A 16997-nucleotide genomic window follows, 5' to 3' on the forward strand; every position below is an offset into this window, starting at 1 on the left:
CACTGGGAATCATACGTAGGCAGTTAGCATATCTTTACAGTACTAAATTATCCAAATGAAAAAAGTGCTGAACATTCTCTAATTTGTAGGATGAGGTATGCTTTTTCCTTGCTGGCAGTGATCTGTCCTTGACAAACATTACCATAACCCCCAGTAGCTTATTCTGTTGATTTGGCAGAAGTGTCAGACAGACAAACAACTCTCAATACCTCACTGCAAAGCCACAACAGTAACATTTTTATGGTAAATGAACAGACAAATATTTTGCTACAAATTCCACTTTCGATCTTCAAAACTACAGTAGACTCGGTTTTCCCCATTTCTCACACTGCAGAATTTCTTTGAAGACAGTGAGTTTTATGTTGAAACTTTTCAGCATGTTACATCTACATACCTTAGTGGGCTGGAGAAAAAAAAAGGCAGAATTTTTCTGATTATAGGAAAATGATGGTAGCAAGTCGGTGAGAGATCCTTTTAAAGGCAATATCTATGGACAAGTTGTCACTAGAGAAGGAAAACCTTACTCACCTGTCAAACTCAATGCTGAAGGCAACATTTGGAGAGTTGCCACTTGGTAAACTTTTGGCTGTTACTAGAAGATGATTTTATAAAGTTAAAACATTGGACACGTATGAGTCCTCCTTTTATTTGTGTCAGTGCATCATTGTGAACATGGAGTAATCAGCTTTCTAAGATATTACAAGAAAGTAGGCATTAAAGCTGAAGACAGAAGGTACACTGCATTCTTATCTTACAAATGGTACCAGTCATATATTCAGTCACTGGCTGGACAGAAACAGGCATATGGAATGCCTTGCTTCAGTATAAATGTTCTTTATAGAAATTTAAATGTCGACACTCTATAGTTTTAGACCAATGCATGCCAATTAGTGCAATATGTAGTATATGGAGCATCAAATTACATCCCAAATTCAAGGAAAAAAGCAACTTCGTTAAGCATCTTTCTGAATCAAGAAAGGTTCAGAACTTTCAGTCATGTTAAGCGGAGTTGGAATATATATTTAGTGGGGGGGGGTGTAGGGGGCACAGCCCCCCACAATTACAAGTTTGAGGTCCCAGATTTTCGATCACTGCAACGTTCGTTTAAATAAACTTTTGTTTATCTAATATAGACCCTATAGAGCAGATAAAGCTCCATGCACTACAAAGAATTGTGGAAGTCCTGGTCATAAGCAAATTTATTATTCGCCCTCAACATGGATCTCACAATTTACCTCCAGAGCTTTGTGGTAAGCACCACTCACTCTCTAGGTGAATCTCATGACATCCATATCTCAAAAACACAATTATCTACCAAGTATCTTTTTAATTAATTCTGGCCTCATTTACAGAAAATTCAGTGATAAGCATAGTTCTATCTGGCATTTTTTACTTACGGTGTCTTATTTTGGTCCACACAGTGCATACTGTACAAAGTGCTTTTAAAACAGTTTTCACGTTATTCATTTTATTTTGGTTGCACATGCTTTTGAATGTAAAAAGGTTTTGCTTTCTTTTTGTTTGTATCTGCATGTCCTCCCAGCTATTACAGTATACTGTATGAATGTGTAAATATTGTCATTTTCAATATTATCTTGGATGAGAGCATTTTAGCATTATATTTTATTTGCTATATGTAATGTAATTCAGCACATGCTACACAACTATGCATATGGAAATGAGCTTGACATACTAATGGGTCATAATCTTGAGGGGAGGAAGTCTCGCCATGAAGATGACAAAGAATTCCTGATCTACACCCGTCTTTAAACTATGAACTACCATAACAATCTGCAAACAAAAACAGCTCAGCAGACTATAGTGTATGTACTAAACAGGAGTTCTTTAGCCAGACTCTCAATTTATAATGAACAAATATACAAGCGTGTAGCTACATTTTGAAAACTGGTAACAGTCAAGGGACTACTCTATATCCTCTACAAAATAAACATTACATTTTTGTAAATCACTGCAGATCAAGAGGCATGTAGCTACTAGTAAATTCCTTCTGCATAAAAAAGTACATCACATAAACTGCAAACAAATATTATGCATTGCTTCCATATTTAAAACAAAGGACCACTACATTATACCAAATAGTTAAGTCAATTAGTCAAGTCACTTTACCTTGGACAAATCTTGCAGAAGCACATTTCTCAAAATGACATGCCAGAAAATAACTGCTAAATTTTCTTTGGTGGAAAGATGAGCCTTAATGTTTGAAACAATATTCAGATGTAATGAAATAATGTAAGTGAATTTTACACTGCTTGCCTTACAAAACATAGTAGTGTATTTTTTTACTACCAAGGCCATTCCTGCTACTTCTACAAATTTAATATGCAACCACAACAACTAAAAATATTGGCTAGCATTATTTAAATAATTAAACACGTGATTTGTAAAATAAATTTACTTGATGTTTTTAAACAGTAATATTTCCCTCATGAATGAAAGCTGGGAATCTCTTTTTAGTAAAGTAAAATATTACAAGGGAATGGGCTCAATCCAATTTTCATCTGATCAAACCTACTGGTTATAGTTAGAGTGACTTTATAGAAGCTCTGTTTAGTTGTGTAGGGTATAGTACACAAAAATGGATAACTAAGAAAAAAATTACAATTATGATGGTTTTATATATGGCAAGAAATGTCATACGGTATACAAATTTCAGAAAAATGATTCTGTATGGGCAAAGGAGATAAGCCTGAGCACATTTCACTGATGCCCAGATTTGTGACTGGAGTTTAAATTAGCCATTAATTGTTTAAATTTTATAATTCTTAGCTACTAGTTTTATCCTATTCAGAGACATAGGACATCAAGAGACTACCCTAGTATTTGAGTGGGCATTAGACAGTAATCTTGGAAGGGACACTAATCCATTGCAGGGCACTACACTCACAATGGCTCTCACTCATATACTGTATAAACATCTGTGAGCAATTTAGGACTACTAACTCTCCTAATGTCATGAGCTCCCAACAAAAACCCACTCAGGTACATACAGACTCTGCAGGGAAAGCACCCTAGCTGGGAACCAAACTACAGAATGTACTGTAAAGCAACCAGACTAACTACTGCATCACTATGGTCCTCAACCCCCCCCCCCACACACACACACACACACACACACACACACACACACTCCACCCCTCTCTGAGCTTGGAGCAAAAACCAGTTAATTTGGTATACTTGCTGAAAAGGTTTGCCATCTTCTACACAAATCCAATAAATGTACAACAATGACTGTAGAACCTGAAATGGATGTGCAGACTCTAGGATAAATACCGCTCGTACACAAGGATGAAAAAGTTTTATTTTCACACGAAAAGAGAGTAAATACACAGGTTAAGCGCTTTCAACTGTAAACTCCAGTCTTCATCAGAACAATAACTTGGGTGCATAATCTCACTTAAATAGCAATCTAATCACTTAATTGTTTGAAAAGCCCGCCAAAAACATTAAAGCTGCATATACCTACATTATAACAAAACCTGACTAGGTTGTATATAAGAATACATAAACAAAACAACAATCAAGTAAATAAGTAAGTAAATACTAATATGTGATCTGATGTCATTGGTATTGGACCACAACTATATAGTATTTCAAGGGGAGTACTTCAGACAAAACTAAGGGAGTCGCTATGGGAGCGGCCTGCGCTCCCATTTTTGTGAACTTAGTTATGTTACAATGGGAGTCCGAATTCCTATTTAAAAGTGAATTTTATTCTGATATTGTATTCTATGCCAGATATTTGGATGACATACTTATATTATGGAAGGCATCTCCAGACAGGATACAAGAGTTCATGGAATTTCTTAATGGTACCACTGAGTTTTTGAAATTCACACAATGTGATAATTTATTAAGTTTGGAGCCATTTTGTAGACAAAATTTGGGGAATCTCCTAAAATGTCTTTTATTTCATCATCTACCACCAATATATTCCAATTTTTTCTTATAATGTTTTTAATAATATCAAGGTAATATAAAGGTTTCTTTTCGAAATATGTTCGATTTAAATCCTACATCAGTCTTTGATATATAAGTATCTAAATAGGGGATGCCATAATGATTATATGTATAGTATAGTATTAGATAATATAATGAAAACTGTTATTAAGTTTAAACAAGGAAATTGTAATACCAAATATACAATTTATCTAGCTAAATGTTCAGTATGTACTAGTTACTATATAGGAAAAACGGAACGACAGTTTAAGAAAAGAATTTACGACCATTTATACAGTATAAGAACTAATTATATGAACAATGCCTTATACAGACATAGAGCTGATAAAGGGGACACTCATACTTTTAAATTTGGTATTATTGATAAATTAGCAATAAATACACAGGGTGGTAACATGAAAGCCCTATTAAGTAAAAAAGAGATATTATGGCAAATATTCACTGATGCTGCTAGGGAACCAGGATTAAATGAATACATTAGTATAAAACCTATTTTAGCTCTACAATAGCATGTAGGAGACAATAAAGTGAAAGATAAGCTTATAATTTATAGGCTAATGCATAGACACATATACATAAAAACAAATTCATTAATGAATATAGGACATTGAGGGGTGAATATTTTTGATTAGAATTGGTATGACACACACTGGTTCATGTAAAAAATCTTTGTGTAAAAATTTTTTTTTGAAAGGGTGTAGAGTTCACAAGAGATTATTGTAGAAACATTTTTACTTTACATACTGTAGTATATTATAGTTAACCATATGGTCACATATATTAACGTATAGAAAACAAGTCAACCTCCGCTAATGAATTAATTTATTCACTTGTCACTGATCTGTCGCTAACTGTTTATTTTATTTTGTATATATAACATGGCATATTAATAGATATATTTTTAAATATACACACTTGAAAAAGCCCGGTAAAACTGGGCGAAAGCACTCGTGGATTTACTTGTTTTGTTTTGTCATGTTCGGGCAATAAAGCGTTTGACTGCTCGTACTTGGATTTCTGAAGATTTTTTTAGCAGTTGCAGCATTGCATTCTTTTACATTTCACCATTTGGGACTATTGCTTACAAAGTTGGTTTTTGGAGCACAACAGTGCGTTCAGTTTGTGTTCTCGGCTTTGGACCTGGTGGGTCTTTTTCCTGACTTGTTCCATATTTTTAAAGGGACAATCATCGGCAAGCATTTCTGTGATGTTATGATGTATGTCATGCACTGTTTGAGGACGATCGCTGTGTTTTTATTATTTACCTTTGATGGTAGAATTTGTTTTAGGTATATCACTTTAAAATTTTAAAAGGGCCGACTTTGGCACCAAAAAGTTATTAAATAACAGATAGTTGTTTGGTGTTGACATTCTGATGAAGTCCACCTTAGAGTGGATGAAAGCGCTAAATGTGGATTTTATTGTCTTATTAATGGTCTATTTAAGTACGTTTTTATTACAGCACCTCGGCATTCATTTATTGTACATCCTGACGTGGTTCCAGCTGAATTTTCTTCTTTCGGATGTTGCATTTAGCTGCTGGATATTGTTTTGGCTTGACAATCAGGTTTTCTTTAGTGATTTGAAAGTGCTTATAGTTCCCTTGATAACTTCCCAAGCCACTCAAAGTATGGCTGCTTGTGTCATTTCCTACTATTTCTTTTAATATTTAATTTTCATAATCAGTCACCCCTTTAGAAGGGCATGAAGACACTCTGGTGGTAGGATTACCATATTATTTTGGGGAAAGGACACAGCTGGAAATCTGTGTCAGGCTTTCCCAGAAAAGTTTGGATGTGTGAGATTTTATTTGTGTGAGTGTATCAGAGGTCTTAAAGTGGGATACATTGCTCTGAAGTGTGTAATAAAGAGTTGCATTAGGGGTGGACAGAAGTATACAGTCCAGTTCCAGGTTATAGAGCACGTTCCTGTTGTGCCCTTAGGGGAAGTTGTGAAATAATACTACCAGGATAGCGGGGAACGTCACAGTATTGCTGGCACTCCAGTGGGATATTAACTGGATAGCACAACATGTACAAGCAAACATTCTTTTAAATACTGAGCAAATACAGATGAGGACTACTACACATTCTGAAAATGGGACACACAGTGACCAACAACATCAGACACAATGCTTATGCAGGACTATTCACCTGCAGACTGTGACCATATTACAGTGCCCTCCCCCCCAAAAAAAAAAGTTATAAAGCTGCCATTATTTCCTCTGGCGCCAATCAGGATTTAGACTAATAAGTGCCCCTTTCCAGATTCACAAAATGCATGCTCACACACACAAAATACTTATGGAGCCCTAGCTATCTGGTGTTCCTGTTCCCATCCATTCCTCTTGCATGGGAGACAAAACTTAAAGATATGTGAACAACCTGCTCCTGTACTCACCTTTGTAATAATTAGCAAGTTGCTAAAGCAACTACTAAAATCAGTCTATCATATGTATTTATTTAATTTGGCATTTAATTTAAGTGCCCAAATCTGGGTACTTAACATAAAATAAGAATCACAAATACACTGCAATATGAAGTCCAAAGTAAAATGCATTAGGCTGGAAACGTTCAGTATAAAATCTGATTTTCACTTGAAAAAGATAAATGGAAAATTGAAAACAAAAGCATATCAGCTAAAACATACTTGTTTATGGAGCTAACAATAATAAAAGAAATCCATGCCATGATTATTTGGTAACTGGAATACTGAAATGTACAAGCTCAAGTGTGAATTTTATAAGGCAAACCTGTACCATCAATCTGAAGTACAGTGAAACACATTATGAATAATTATACTCCAAGTGTGATAACAGCATAGGGTCGAAGGAGATGCTGTCAGGTTAAACTGGGTATAATCGGACTGGAATTAAGTAACACTGCATCGGGGAGATGCTGTCAGGTTAAAACTAGGTAGAATTGGACTGGAATTAAGTAACATTGCATCGGGCTTAACCTCCAGACATTTCCATTTTAACTCTTGTGAGGGGTTTTGGACAGGACCACGATTGTATCCATATCCATCACAGAAAGTAATATACTGAAAGGATAACTGTGCTCTACCTCTGGAATAGGATCCGCATGTCATTGTATTAGGAAACCCTAAACATCTGGAAAAATTAATAAAAAAAGGGATACTTCAAACTGACTATTGGCAAGCAAAGATGAAGGTAATACCGAGAATTATGGATGGCATTTATTTCCTGCCATACCATTAAAAACCCTAAACATCTGAATAAATCTGAAAGGGATACACAAAGAAAATGCATACCAAGAGCTACTGAAAATCCGTACGCTAGAAAAGCAGTGACACTTCAGAGTTATGTATACAATAGTCAGGGGAATAAACAAAACAAGTTACAAAGACTCAACTGTGAGCTATACAGTGCTATTTAACAGCATCAAGTAATACATAAAAAACCACAACTGTGGCTTTTAGTTAATTAGAACTAAAAGAAATAATTTTCAAACAAGCAATTTGTACAGAGCCAATTTGTCATGCTGCCTTTGGTGTTAAGGGTAGCATGAAACACTAACACACTTACTTCCAGACTATATCTAGACATTTATTTGTTTTAATCTAGATACTAAAGATACACTTAATGGAATTTTGTAGGTAATGATGCTTTCTACAAATGTCAGCTACAGAATACTTACATAACCGCACCCCCCCACCAAAAAAAAAAAAAAAAAAAAAAAAAATATATACTCATTAGGTATTTCTCTCATTAAAGTATACTGTAAATTTTCATAGCACTTGTATCAGCATATATGTATATATACTTGTGTGCAATGTACATGCCATGATTTAGATAGGAACCCACACAGTGCTTCTAAACCCATTGTTTCAAAAGTCGTGATGCAACTAATGTGAAATCAGCCATGAAATTGTTCATATGTAGTCATGTTGGTTAGAAACGTGGCCTGTGCTACTTCAGGGAAAAAAAAAAAAAAAAAAAGGTTTACTATTACATTGGGATGTTTGTTTGGAAACATTCCACTACTTTCATCTAGCAGAAATAACTTCACAGCCATTAGCAGACCCACAGGTAAAGCCTCGGAATCCTATTAATTGATATAGTAATGAGTTTCATAGTACTGCACATCTTAGAAAAAAGCATTATTGCAGTGCAAATTGCTACAATTAGTGTTTGTGTATATGTGGGTGGTATGAAAAGGTTTCATGTTTGCCAACATTTATTCCATTTAGTCATTACACTAATACTAATGTAGTAACTAGAACTTCTATGTACAAATCCATAAAACATATGGAAACATATCCACAAACATGGAAATTCTGTCCAATAAATTGTGGGCAAACTCTGGAACAAACCATTTCATTTTTAAGATACAGCTAGAAGAAGTAAAAGACATTTAAGATAAGTTTGGAGAGGGGAAGAATCTACAAGTACAATAGAACTCTGTGTTAGGTCTTGAAAATACTTCCTTTGTTAAGAGGCTATGCTTTATCTATGTATCAACTTGCAGATTAACTGCACACAAGTTATTGCAAGTAAAGAAGTTACTTTAGTACTGGTTACGTGGTAGCAGTTGTTTGATGGCCCTTTACAGTACTGTGAAGATTATATACTCATATCAATCATGTTTACACAGGATACAATAAATGTATATAAAACTTCAGTCAGGCTATCATATACATTTGTATCCGTCATAACATCATAGTCTCTCAGAAGAATCATTCATACAACCATGTGCATCTCAGCTGCTGACACACTAGATGAATGCCTCATATTTACAATCATTGGCTCTGAACACATGTAGAGTATCATAAATTTTATTTAGTCTTTAGCTCTGAAAATCAGTGGAGCAACAGGAATTGTAGTTCACCCACTATTTTTTCTACCACCGGACAATTATGTGCCACTGCAGTTTCTGTCACCTACAGTCACTGGTTACCTATGCAAGTGTGCCATTAAGTGCCAGTTCTTTCCCCGCCATTTTTAAGATAACAGGACCGTCTATCTTCACAGAACAAAGTAACTATGTTCCCTTTAGCTACTTCTCCTCTCACTTCTATTATCTAGGACATGAAGCTGTAAATATGAATGCATTCTAAGAAAAGTACACTCCATCATGGTATTGTGTACTTTTCAAATACTGTATATTTTGTTTGCTTACTACCATTAAAGACTGTGTCGTGCCTAGAAAAGGTCCTCGGACCAGTGTACTTAAGCCAGTTACCAAATGTAAAATAAATAAATAAATAAATATGTTTTCAAACAGCCTTCCAAACCAATACTATACCACATATGTAATGTATATTCTCAGTTCACAATACTCAGTCATTACTGGTTTGTTTGCTTGTTTACCAGGGTAGAACACTAAGCAGGACCAATTGCAGCCTCAGCCTGGGCTACATGAATAGTCACAGAAAACTGTACATCAACATGGCATTAACATACAAAACGCAACATATAGAAAACTGTGGATATACATACAGGTCCACATATATAGCACGTGAATACAGGAAATTGTGCATGTACATATTTGTTGCAGTCAAAATGTTTATTTCAAAAACAAAATATATGCACATATTTACATAATAAGAAGATGCAAGAAAGAACAAAATGGAAAAAAAAGCAGAGAATTATCAACCATAGGACGGGGGAAGGCCAATTTATAACTAAATGGGATAGGTTATTTGAAGCACAAGAAGGGAAACTGGTTTGGTGTAAAATGGCCCACAAGGGCAGCAAACCAAGTACCTGCCTATGAACCCATGAGAATGTATGGAGTCCCATTACATCCAAGAGATCTGTTGTGTAGTGGCATTATGCACTTGTATATAATCAATAAATCAGTTCTGACCAGAAAACAGTTACTCGGTTGAGTGTTGAATTCAGGCAAACGTACATTGTACTTGCATCGTAATTGCTTAAGACATACTACAGAGTAGAGTACAGGAACAAGATAAAATGTGGCACAAAATATCCAAAACAGCTGGCTGTGATTCCCACAGCCTCCTTGACCCCCCCCCCAAAAAAAAACATACACCTATATACATATAAGACACACTAAGAAAACTCAAAAGCCAACAACTCTTTCAAACAAACAGATCCAAGCGTTTACTGACCAGTAATAAAAGCATGTAGCTCTGCAAGGGAGTATTAGCACATATCTAGTTTTAAGACAGCAAACAAACAAAAAGATGCACCTTGATACAATTATAAAATCATAATTTAACTGAAACTGCATATCTAACGCCTGTTTACATTAATTACTTTAATTTTTTGTACTGCATTTATCAAGTAAGCAAGCAGCAATAGCAAACACACAGCTAGCCTCTAACAACTTAATGAAGTACAAAAAAAATAACTAGTTAAAGTACCACCCACCTACATTCTACATTGAGAAAACTACTTTTGGGGTCTACGCATACTTGTACTTTTTCAGTTGCCATATAATAACAACACAGCTGAACTGCAGAAAGATCTGTAGAAATTCACTATCAGGAATTCTAACAAAAAGCACAAGAAAAAGTTCTTAAGATTGCCACCGTTGAACAAATGACAAGCCTACTAAAAAGCACCTGCTGGGGCAAAGATGCTAACAATTCTCTCAGTACGCCACTGCAAGTGTCACACAGTATTGCCAATATGTGAAGTATCAGGTGGTCTGTTATTCAGTCTCCCAGTTTGGGGAAACAAATGATCACAAGATCACTTGAATGCAAAATGATAAACACGTGACCCAAGATAGATTACTTTCAGTTTCATGGCTGTCAACTAAAACAGCTGCAGAAGCAGTAACAAAGGATGATGCCTGCCTCAAGATCTGTCTTCTGACTATGACTAAAAAAATACATTATACTCTTCCAACAGTTCCATCAAAGACCAGAGACTATATGATGCATCATTTATTAATCTAGCCAAAACAATGCAGTGACCGAAAATTAATACAGAGGCTACTAAGTAATGAAATAGCACATCTCACATGTGATAGACAACTTCAGAAATTTTCTGTATGCAGAGATTATCTGTAGTCATGGTGAAGGCAGAAAACTAAAAACCATCTAAGGCTGTATCATTTGGCCAGGATTCAACAGTCTACTGCACCATACATCACTGCCTTATCCATATCACCCGAGAGCAATGTATTCAATAAACAAGATCGCCTTTACTCAGCCTGAAGTGGCACTCGAATCTGATACACCAACTTCATTCAGAGAAATTCAAACCAATACAAAAACTGAATCAGGTCACCGGGTGGGATTCAGATAACACTCCTTGTGGGTTAGTCAGTCTATTTAATACCCATTTATAAATGCAGCACTTGCATACAGTAAGTCATACAAATGCTACTGCTTTCCAAATTACAACATGAACCTTACTTGAGGAGGGTGCACAGGCAGAATTTTTTCAAAACTTCTTTCAGTAATCAGCAAAAGAAAAATAAAAAATGTCTACATTCCATCATTCCATTAGGGTTCTCACAGGGAGAAACTGTCCAACCATAATGTTATGGCAGTGCACAAGTGCAAAGTGCATGGATAAGTCTGCAAGTGTATGCCACAAAAACAACTTAAATCAGTTTTAAATCAACCCCCCTTGCAATGCTCCTAACAAACTACAGTCACACAGAGAGGTTGTATTTTGTATCCTTTTTCATATAGCAGCACAAATGTTATTGGATTTTTAAAAGAGCTTCCTAGTGAATAATTTAAGAGCTAATAAAATATTCAGTTCCTTGACTGATCCACGAGGTCATTTTAAAATAAAAGGAATTAATAAAACAGCACAGTTAGACTTTCCAGCATGTGAAGTGCTAGAACTCAACTAACCATTATAGGTATAGGGTGTGGATGGTACATCTGTAAATACAATGGCAAGTTGAGTAATGGCAACGTTTCCATCTTGGAAGCAGGCATGTCTGACAGTTTAGTTACTAAAAGGTTTCAACTTCATCTACATGTGCCACAGCAGTGTCATTTTGAATAGCATGATATTAATCTTTTCCGACGTTGTCTCTGAGCTGCTTAGACTTACAAATATGGAAATAATATACCATTACTTCCAAAAAGGCAGAACAGTTTTAAGTTCTAGTATTACAACTGTAATATATATCAAATTTAAGTTCTAGTATTACAACTGTAATATATATCAAACAGAGAGACAGCCATAACAGGAGTAGTCATTTAAATTAATAAAACAGGATGCTGTACTGAAAGAATGGGGGGGGGGGGGGCAGCCTAGACCCTATCCATTAAGACAGGCTTGATACTTCAACATACAATGAATGATCTGTGTAAAAAAATCTACTTGTGTTTATAACTGCAGTAATCCAAATGGACAGGTCAGCAGATATACCTCTTTATGGTGTTAGTTGCTTCAACCATGAAAGAACTGCATAATTAAACCGACTTTTAAACAGCAGACACTCAGATTACTAAATGCAAATGAATTTGTACAAGTATTGTGCATACGCAAACTGCAAATACACTCGCTACACTATAACAATTCCAAACTATGAGGCAAAATACCTAGCATTTTCTGCATAACAGTGTATTTCTAATCTGTTGCAGAAGTATCAAGTGCACACAGCACAGTTCATTTAGTACCATAAACTAATTTTAGAGCCTCCTCTAAAATGTCTTCAGTTCTGCCTCATTGTTCCTCTATCCTGACAAAACCAAGAAATAATGCCACGCATTCTAATTTCTGACTTTGTAGTCTCCAGAAAATGAAATGGATGTAAAACCTCATCTATCCACTTTACCTACTAGCAGTAAACGTGTGACCGATTTATTTAGCTCTTGGCTTAGCAGGCAGGTGGAATGGCATCAAGCCAGTTTCAGCTACCTCCCGAACACACTTTGGAAAACACATATAACGGACTTAAAAGCACATACACGATTAGTTTGCACATGTTAGATTTACAAAATAGTTGTGTTTATTGTTTAACAGCTATCCTGCTTTCCAGATTAAATAATGATTGTGCATTATGAGCATCAGTCGTCCAATCAACCTACTGGCTACTTTTTAACACAGTCTTTAAATGCAGAATGCTAATGTGTCCCACTGTATGTGTATGACTTCCTGTGGAAAGCCTGGAGGTAATCGATGTGTCAACCCATTATCTAGCATCTCGAAAGCAGCCCTGAATTCCCCTCGGATGGAGTGCGTGGTGCTACACTGATTACCATTCAAGGAGGCTCATTTATTTGCACTTGTGTATGAAGTACAGAGGTCAGGCGGTTCTGATTTATGAAGCGGCTCCGTGTCCATGGCTTGGCACACGCCCGCCCCACTCCTGACAGGCTTCACACACAATAAAGCAGCATCAAAGCTGCAGCAGTAACTAGCTGCTCGAACTGCCCACAGCGCAAAAACCAGCAACTATTAACAGTTTTAAGCTCAGACACTTGGGATAGCGCAAAGAAACGGGCATTTAATGCAATATAGTGCTGCTTTAGTACCTCTCTTTAATTTAAAAAAAATATAATAAAAATGGAAAACGATGTCAACAAAAAAAGCTATTATACAGAACTTGCACAGTACCCCAAACGAATCCTTACTGTATACTCATCTGGGTACTGCAAATCACAGACAGTGCATATAATGTAAGCTGCATAAGGTATATACTTCAATTTTGCGTTTAAACATGACATGGAGAGCGGTCTGGCAGCAAACTGTGCATCTCCCGATGCCGGCTTGCTTCAAGCTAAAGATCTGAAGAAAAGCAAATGGCTCAGTACCCCGGGCCTCTTTTTTTTTCTCCCACAGCTCTTCAATTGATGCCGCTAGGAGCCTGCAAATCACATGCACTGGGATTTCTCACGCCTGGTATGGAAATTTTAATGCACTATAAGATGACTTTATGAACTGCAAAGTGTGTCCGAGAGATGCGGTGGGCTACCACACAAGTACCACCAGGGGCCGACCAAGCAAGTGAATTATCCCTTTCTCTACCTGTACCTATGAAATGAGCCCATATTGCAGCACCTGTCCTTAGTTGTGAAAACTGGGTGGATGCAAAAATGGCAAATTGCACGAGGAATATCAGACACAACAAGAGGACACGACTTGTCCAGTGATGAACGTAGTGCCTTACAAAGACAGCAGACTTCAGCACTTTCCATCGCAGCAAGCACTGTATAATTTACTTTTGTAACACTCTGGACAAAGAAGGAGCTTACTAAAATGCAGTTCAACTGTATGAGATTACTAGCTATCTTTCCCAATCCTCAGTCTAGTAATATTCCAAGAAAAGCAGCTCATGCAACCCAACAAAAAGCTCACTAAAAAGGTCAACTCAGTGGAAGCAACATCTTATTTGCCCGATGCTAATTATCTGTTAAGTTTAGGATGCGTCACCCAGTTCGAGGTCAGCCGTGTCAGCCTTTGTCTCGAGCATGTCACTTCATATCATCTGCAAATAATTTCAGATGAAAACAACTGTGTACAGTATTTATGCACTGCAAGTCCACTGTACTTTCAAAACTAAATGCACCTTCAGTTCAAGCTTTCAACTAATTATGCATTGCTATCTCTCAATCCACTCCAGCCAATCCCCTTCGCTAACTCATCCCTTCATAACGGGCTTTTGACTCACCTTTCCCAGGGTGCGGTAGCGCCAAAGTGATGCCCACAACGTATAAGATAATAAAAAGGAGACTCATCATCCTTGCAGGGACAGTCCGATCTGCACTGAAGAAACGTCCTAGTGTTTCTCGCGTCAATCAGCGCCGTTCTCCAGCAATACAGATATCCCTAACGAGGCTAAGCAATTAAACGGTTAAATTATGTAGTCCTGCGGGATCGGGAGGATAATAATAACAGCTGATAAAAGGAACTCTTCCTACTTCACTGCAACTATTCAGCAGCACCGCTAGTACCCGACAGCAGTCACACGGGGTACTAAGTAAAGCTGCTAAGCACCTACGTTGTACACAGACTGTGTAACTATATTGAGGTACGAGAAACACGTTACACCTCTCTCTCTTTCTCCGTTATGTCTCGCCTTAAGTGAGGAGGAGGCAGATGCTGCTTTGCTAGCCGCCACGGAGCTCCGCCCTCACACGTGCTCCTCTCGCCAACACGGGGCGCTCGCACAGTGTGTACGTTAATTGTTCCGCCACCTGTGGTGCGCGCGGGGTCCGCTAGTGAACTTCTCTTGTAGGTCTTATTTAAGTCGTAGTCGCATCTCTTTCCCCAGTGTCTGTGTAAGTATTCTGATGATCAAACTGAAGTTTTTCGCCAAATTTCCCCCGGTGTCATAGGAAAGGAACGGAGAACATAGCTCTGAACCATTCGGGGACAAATCAGAAATAATAAGAGACACAGTTAATATTAGTTATGCTAACCCGAGACATTGAAAGGTTAAGAGAATGTGAATTAATATACCGTTTCTGAAGTAAAAGAACTCTATAATTCTAAATATCGTCATAATTTAGTGTAGCTCACCACCTTTTCTCTAAAGGTTACCAGTTTTAGGAGGGATTAAGAGGGGCAAAGCTAAAATTTGAGTCGAAATCAGTTGAGGTGTGATGAAATGTGACGTGATTTATGTTACACCTCCAGAAGTAAACACTAGTGTGTTTATAAAGGCATTGTACAAAATTAAAAAACTCATCCATTATCCTACCCATCTTCAGCATTTCTATCCAAAACGTTCACGATGAAAATGTGAGGCGAGAGATACGCAAGGTGGTATGTCTGATTATCAACAGAAGCACGCCATGCACAATTGTTATGACGAAAAGCAGGGAGGATTTGTGAAATTATTACTTTGTGTCGGCATTGCTCTTCCAGGAGTAAAGTGCTAAACATACTCTACATTCTTAAGTGTTGCTTACAATCCGCGGTCAGTACATTTTTTCCCCTTGCTCACATTTATATTTTGTGTATGCATCATTACTTCCTGTTCTAAAGCCATACTCATTTACTTTATACCAAGAAAACACTATAACGTAAAGTAGATTATAGTGCCGCAGTTTACGGGGGGGGGGGCAAAGTACGGTTTTTAGGGAGCCCTTATTTAGCAAGATTATGACCTTACAATTACAGAGTTGCAAGAAAGGCTAGAACGGCTCCACCCCAACTGAAATCGTGTGGCCACTGGCTCCGTCGGGCACTAAAGTCTTGTCATATGCTCGGGGCCCATCTGGGTCATTTTAAACCTGGCTAATTTACCTTTCAAAAGTGAGAATAAAACCATGTACTCTGTGCCTGTGTGGTAAAGACTTTTAACAGTTTTACCACCTGTCCTTCTTAAAGGAAAAGCAAAATCAGTCTCTATTTGGACAGTTATGTCCTACGAAAATATATGAAAAAATGACAAATGTCCTGACATTTTACGAAAAATATATTTCCCAAGTTGCCACTAAAAAGTACATAAAAGACTAATTTTGTGTCTAAAATAACATTAGTATATGAAACGATATAAACTATTAAAATTCTACACGAGTGAGCTCATATTCCAGCAAAAAGGTGGTATGCATTCGTTTGCTCTTGTCGTGGGCGTGTCTTGTCCTCCACGAATTTGCGTTTCTGCACAGTGTCCCACACCAAATCAGGCAACCTTACTTGCGATGACTAAATACTATCCATATCTTTAAAATGTCTCTGATTTTTAGAGATGTTCTTATTTTGGCTCAAAATATTGATCAGTTCCTGCTAAGATTGCAAGTTTTTTTTTTAAGAAAGGTTGGTGGATTCCAGTAAATACTCATAATCATTAAAGTTACAGACTTAAAAAGCATGCTAATTCACAACCTGTTTTTCTATCAAATGTTTATAGAATCAGTATTTAAGAAGGGTCCGTCAATTTGATCAACTTATTATTATTATTATTATTTCCTTTTGCCTAATTCTGATGGTAAACAGTTGAGGGTTATGCTCATATTATGTGTCTCAAAAAATAAATGCACAGATTATTTACATAATGTATATATCAACCCAGATCAATTTCAGCATTCAAACAGAATCCCCATCACTCAGTAGTGCCTGTAAACTCTACTGACTAGTGTGCCATTTGTTCCACTGAACAGATTTTATC

The 16997-nt window shown here is 36.9% G+C and overlaps 1 protein-coding gene across 1 annotated transcript in view; it reads right to left on the reverse strand.

The window, feature by feature from the left end:
• Positions 1-14972, reverse strand: part of EDIL3 (EGF like repeats and discoidin domains 3) — a 3472995-nt gene extending 3458023 nt beyond the window's left edge. Inside the window, exon 1 of the mRNA XM_044064145.1 lies at positions 14553-14972. Coding sequence (XP_043920080.1) covers positions 14553-14622 — 70 coding nt within the window. The 5' untranslated portion in view covers positions 14623-14972. The remainder of the gene's footprint in view (positions 1-14552) is intronic.
• Between the last annotated feature and the right edge of the window lie 2025 nt (positions 14973-16997).

This window comes from Protopterus annectens, chromosome 2.part2 (assembly GCF_019279795.1).
Source record: "Protopterus annectens isolate FY-2018-M chromosome 2.part2, PAN1.0, whole genome shotgun sequence".
Classification (NCBI taxonomy): Eukaryota; Metazoa; Chordata; order Ceratodontiformes; family Protopteridae; genus Protopterus; species Protopterus annectens.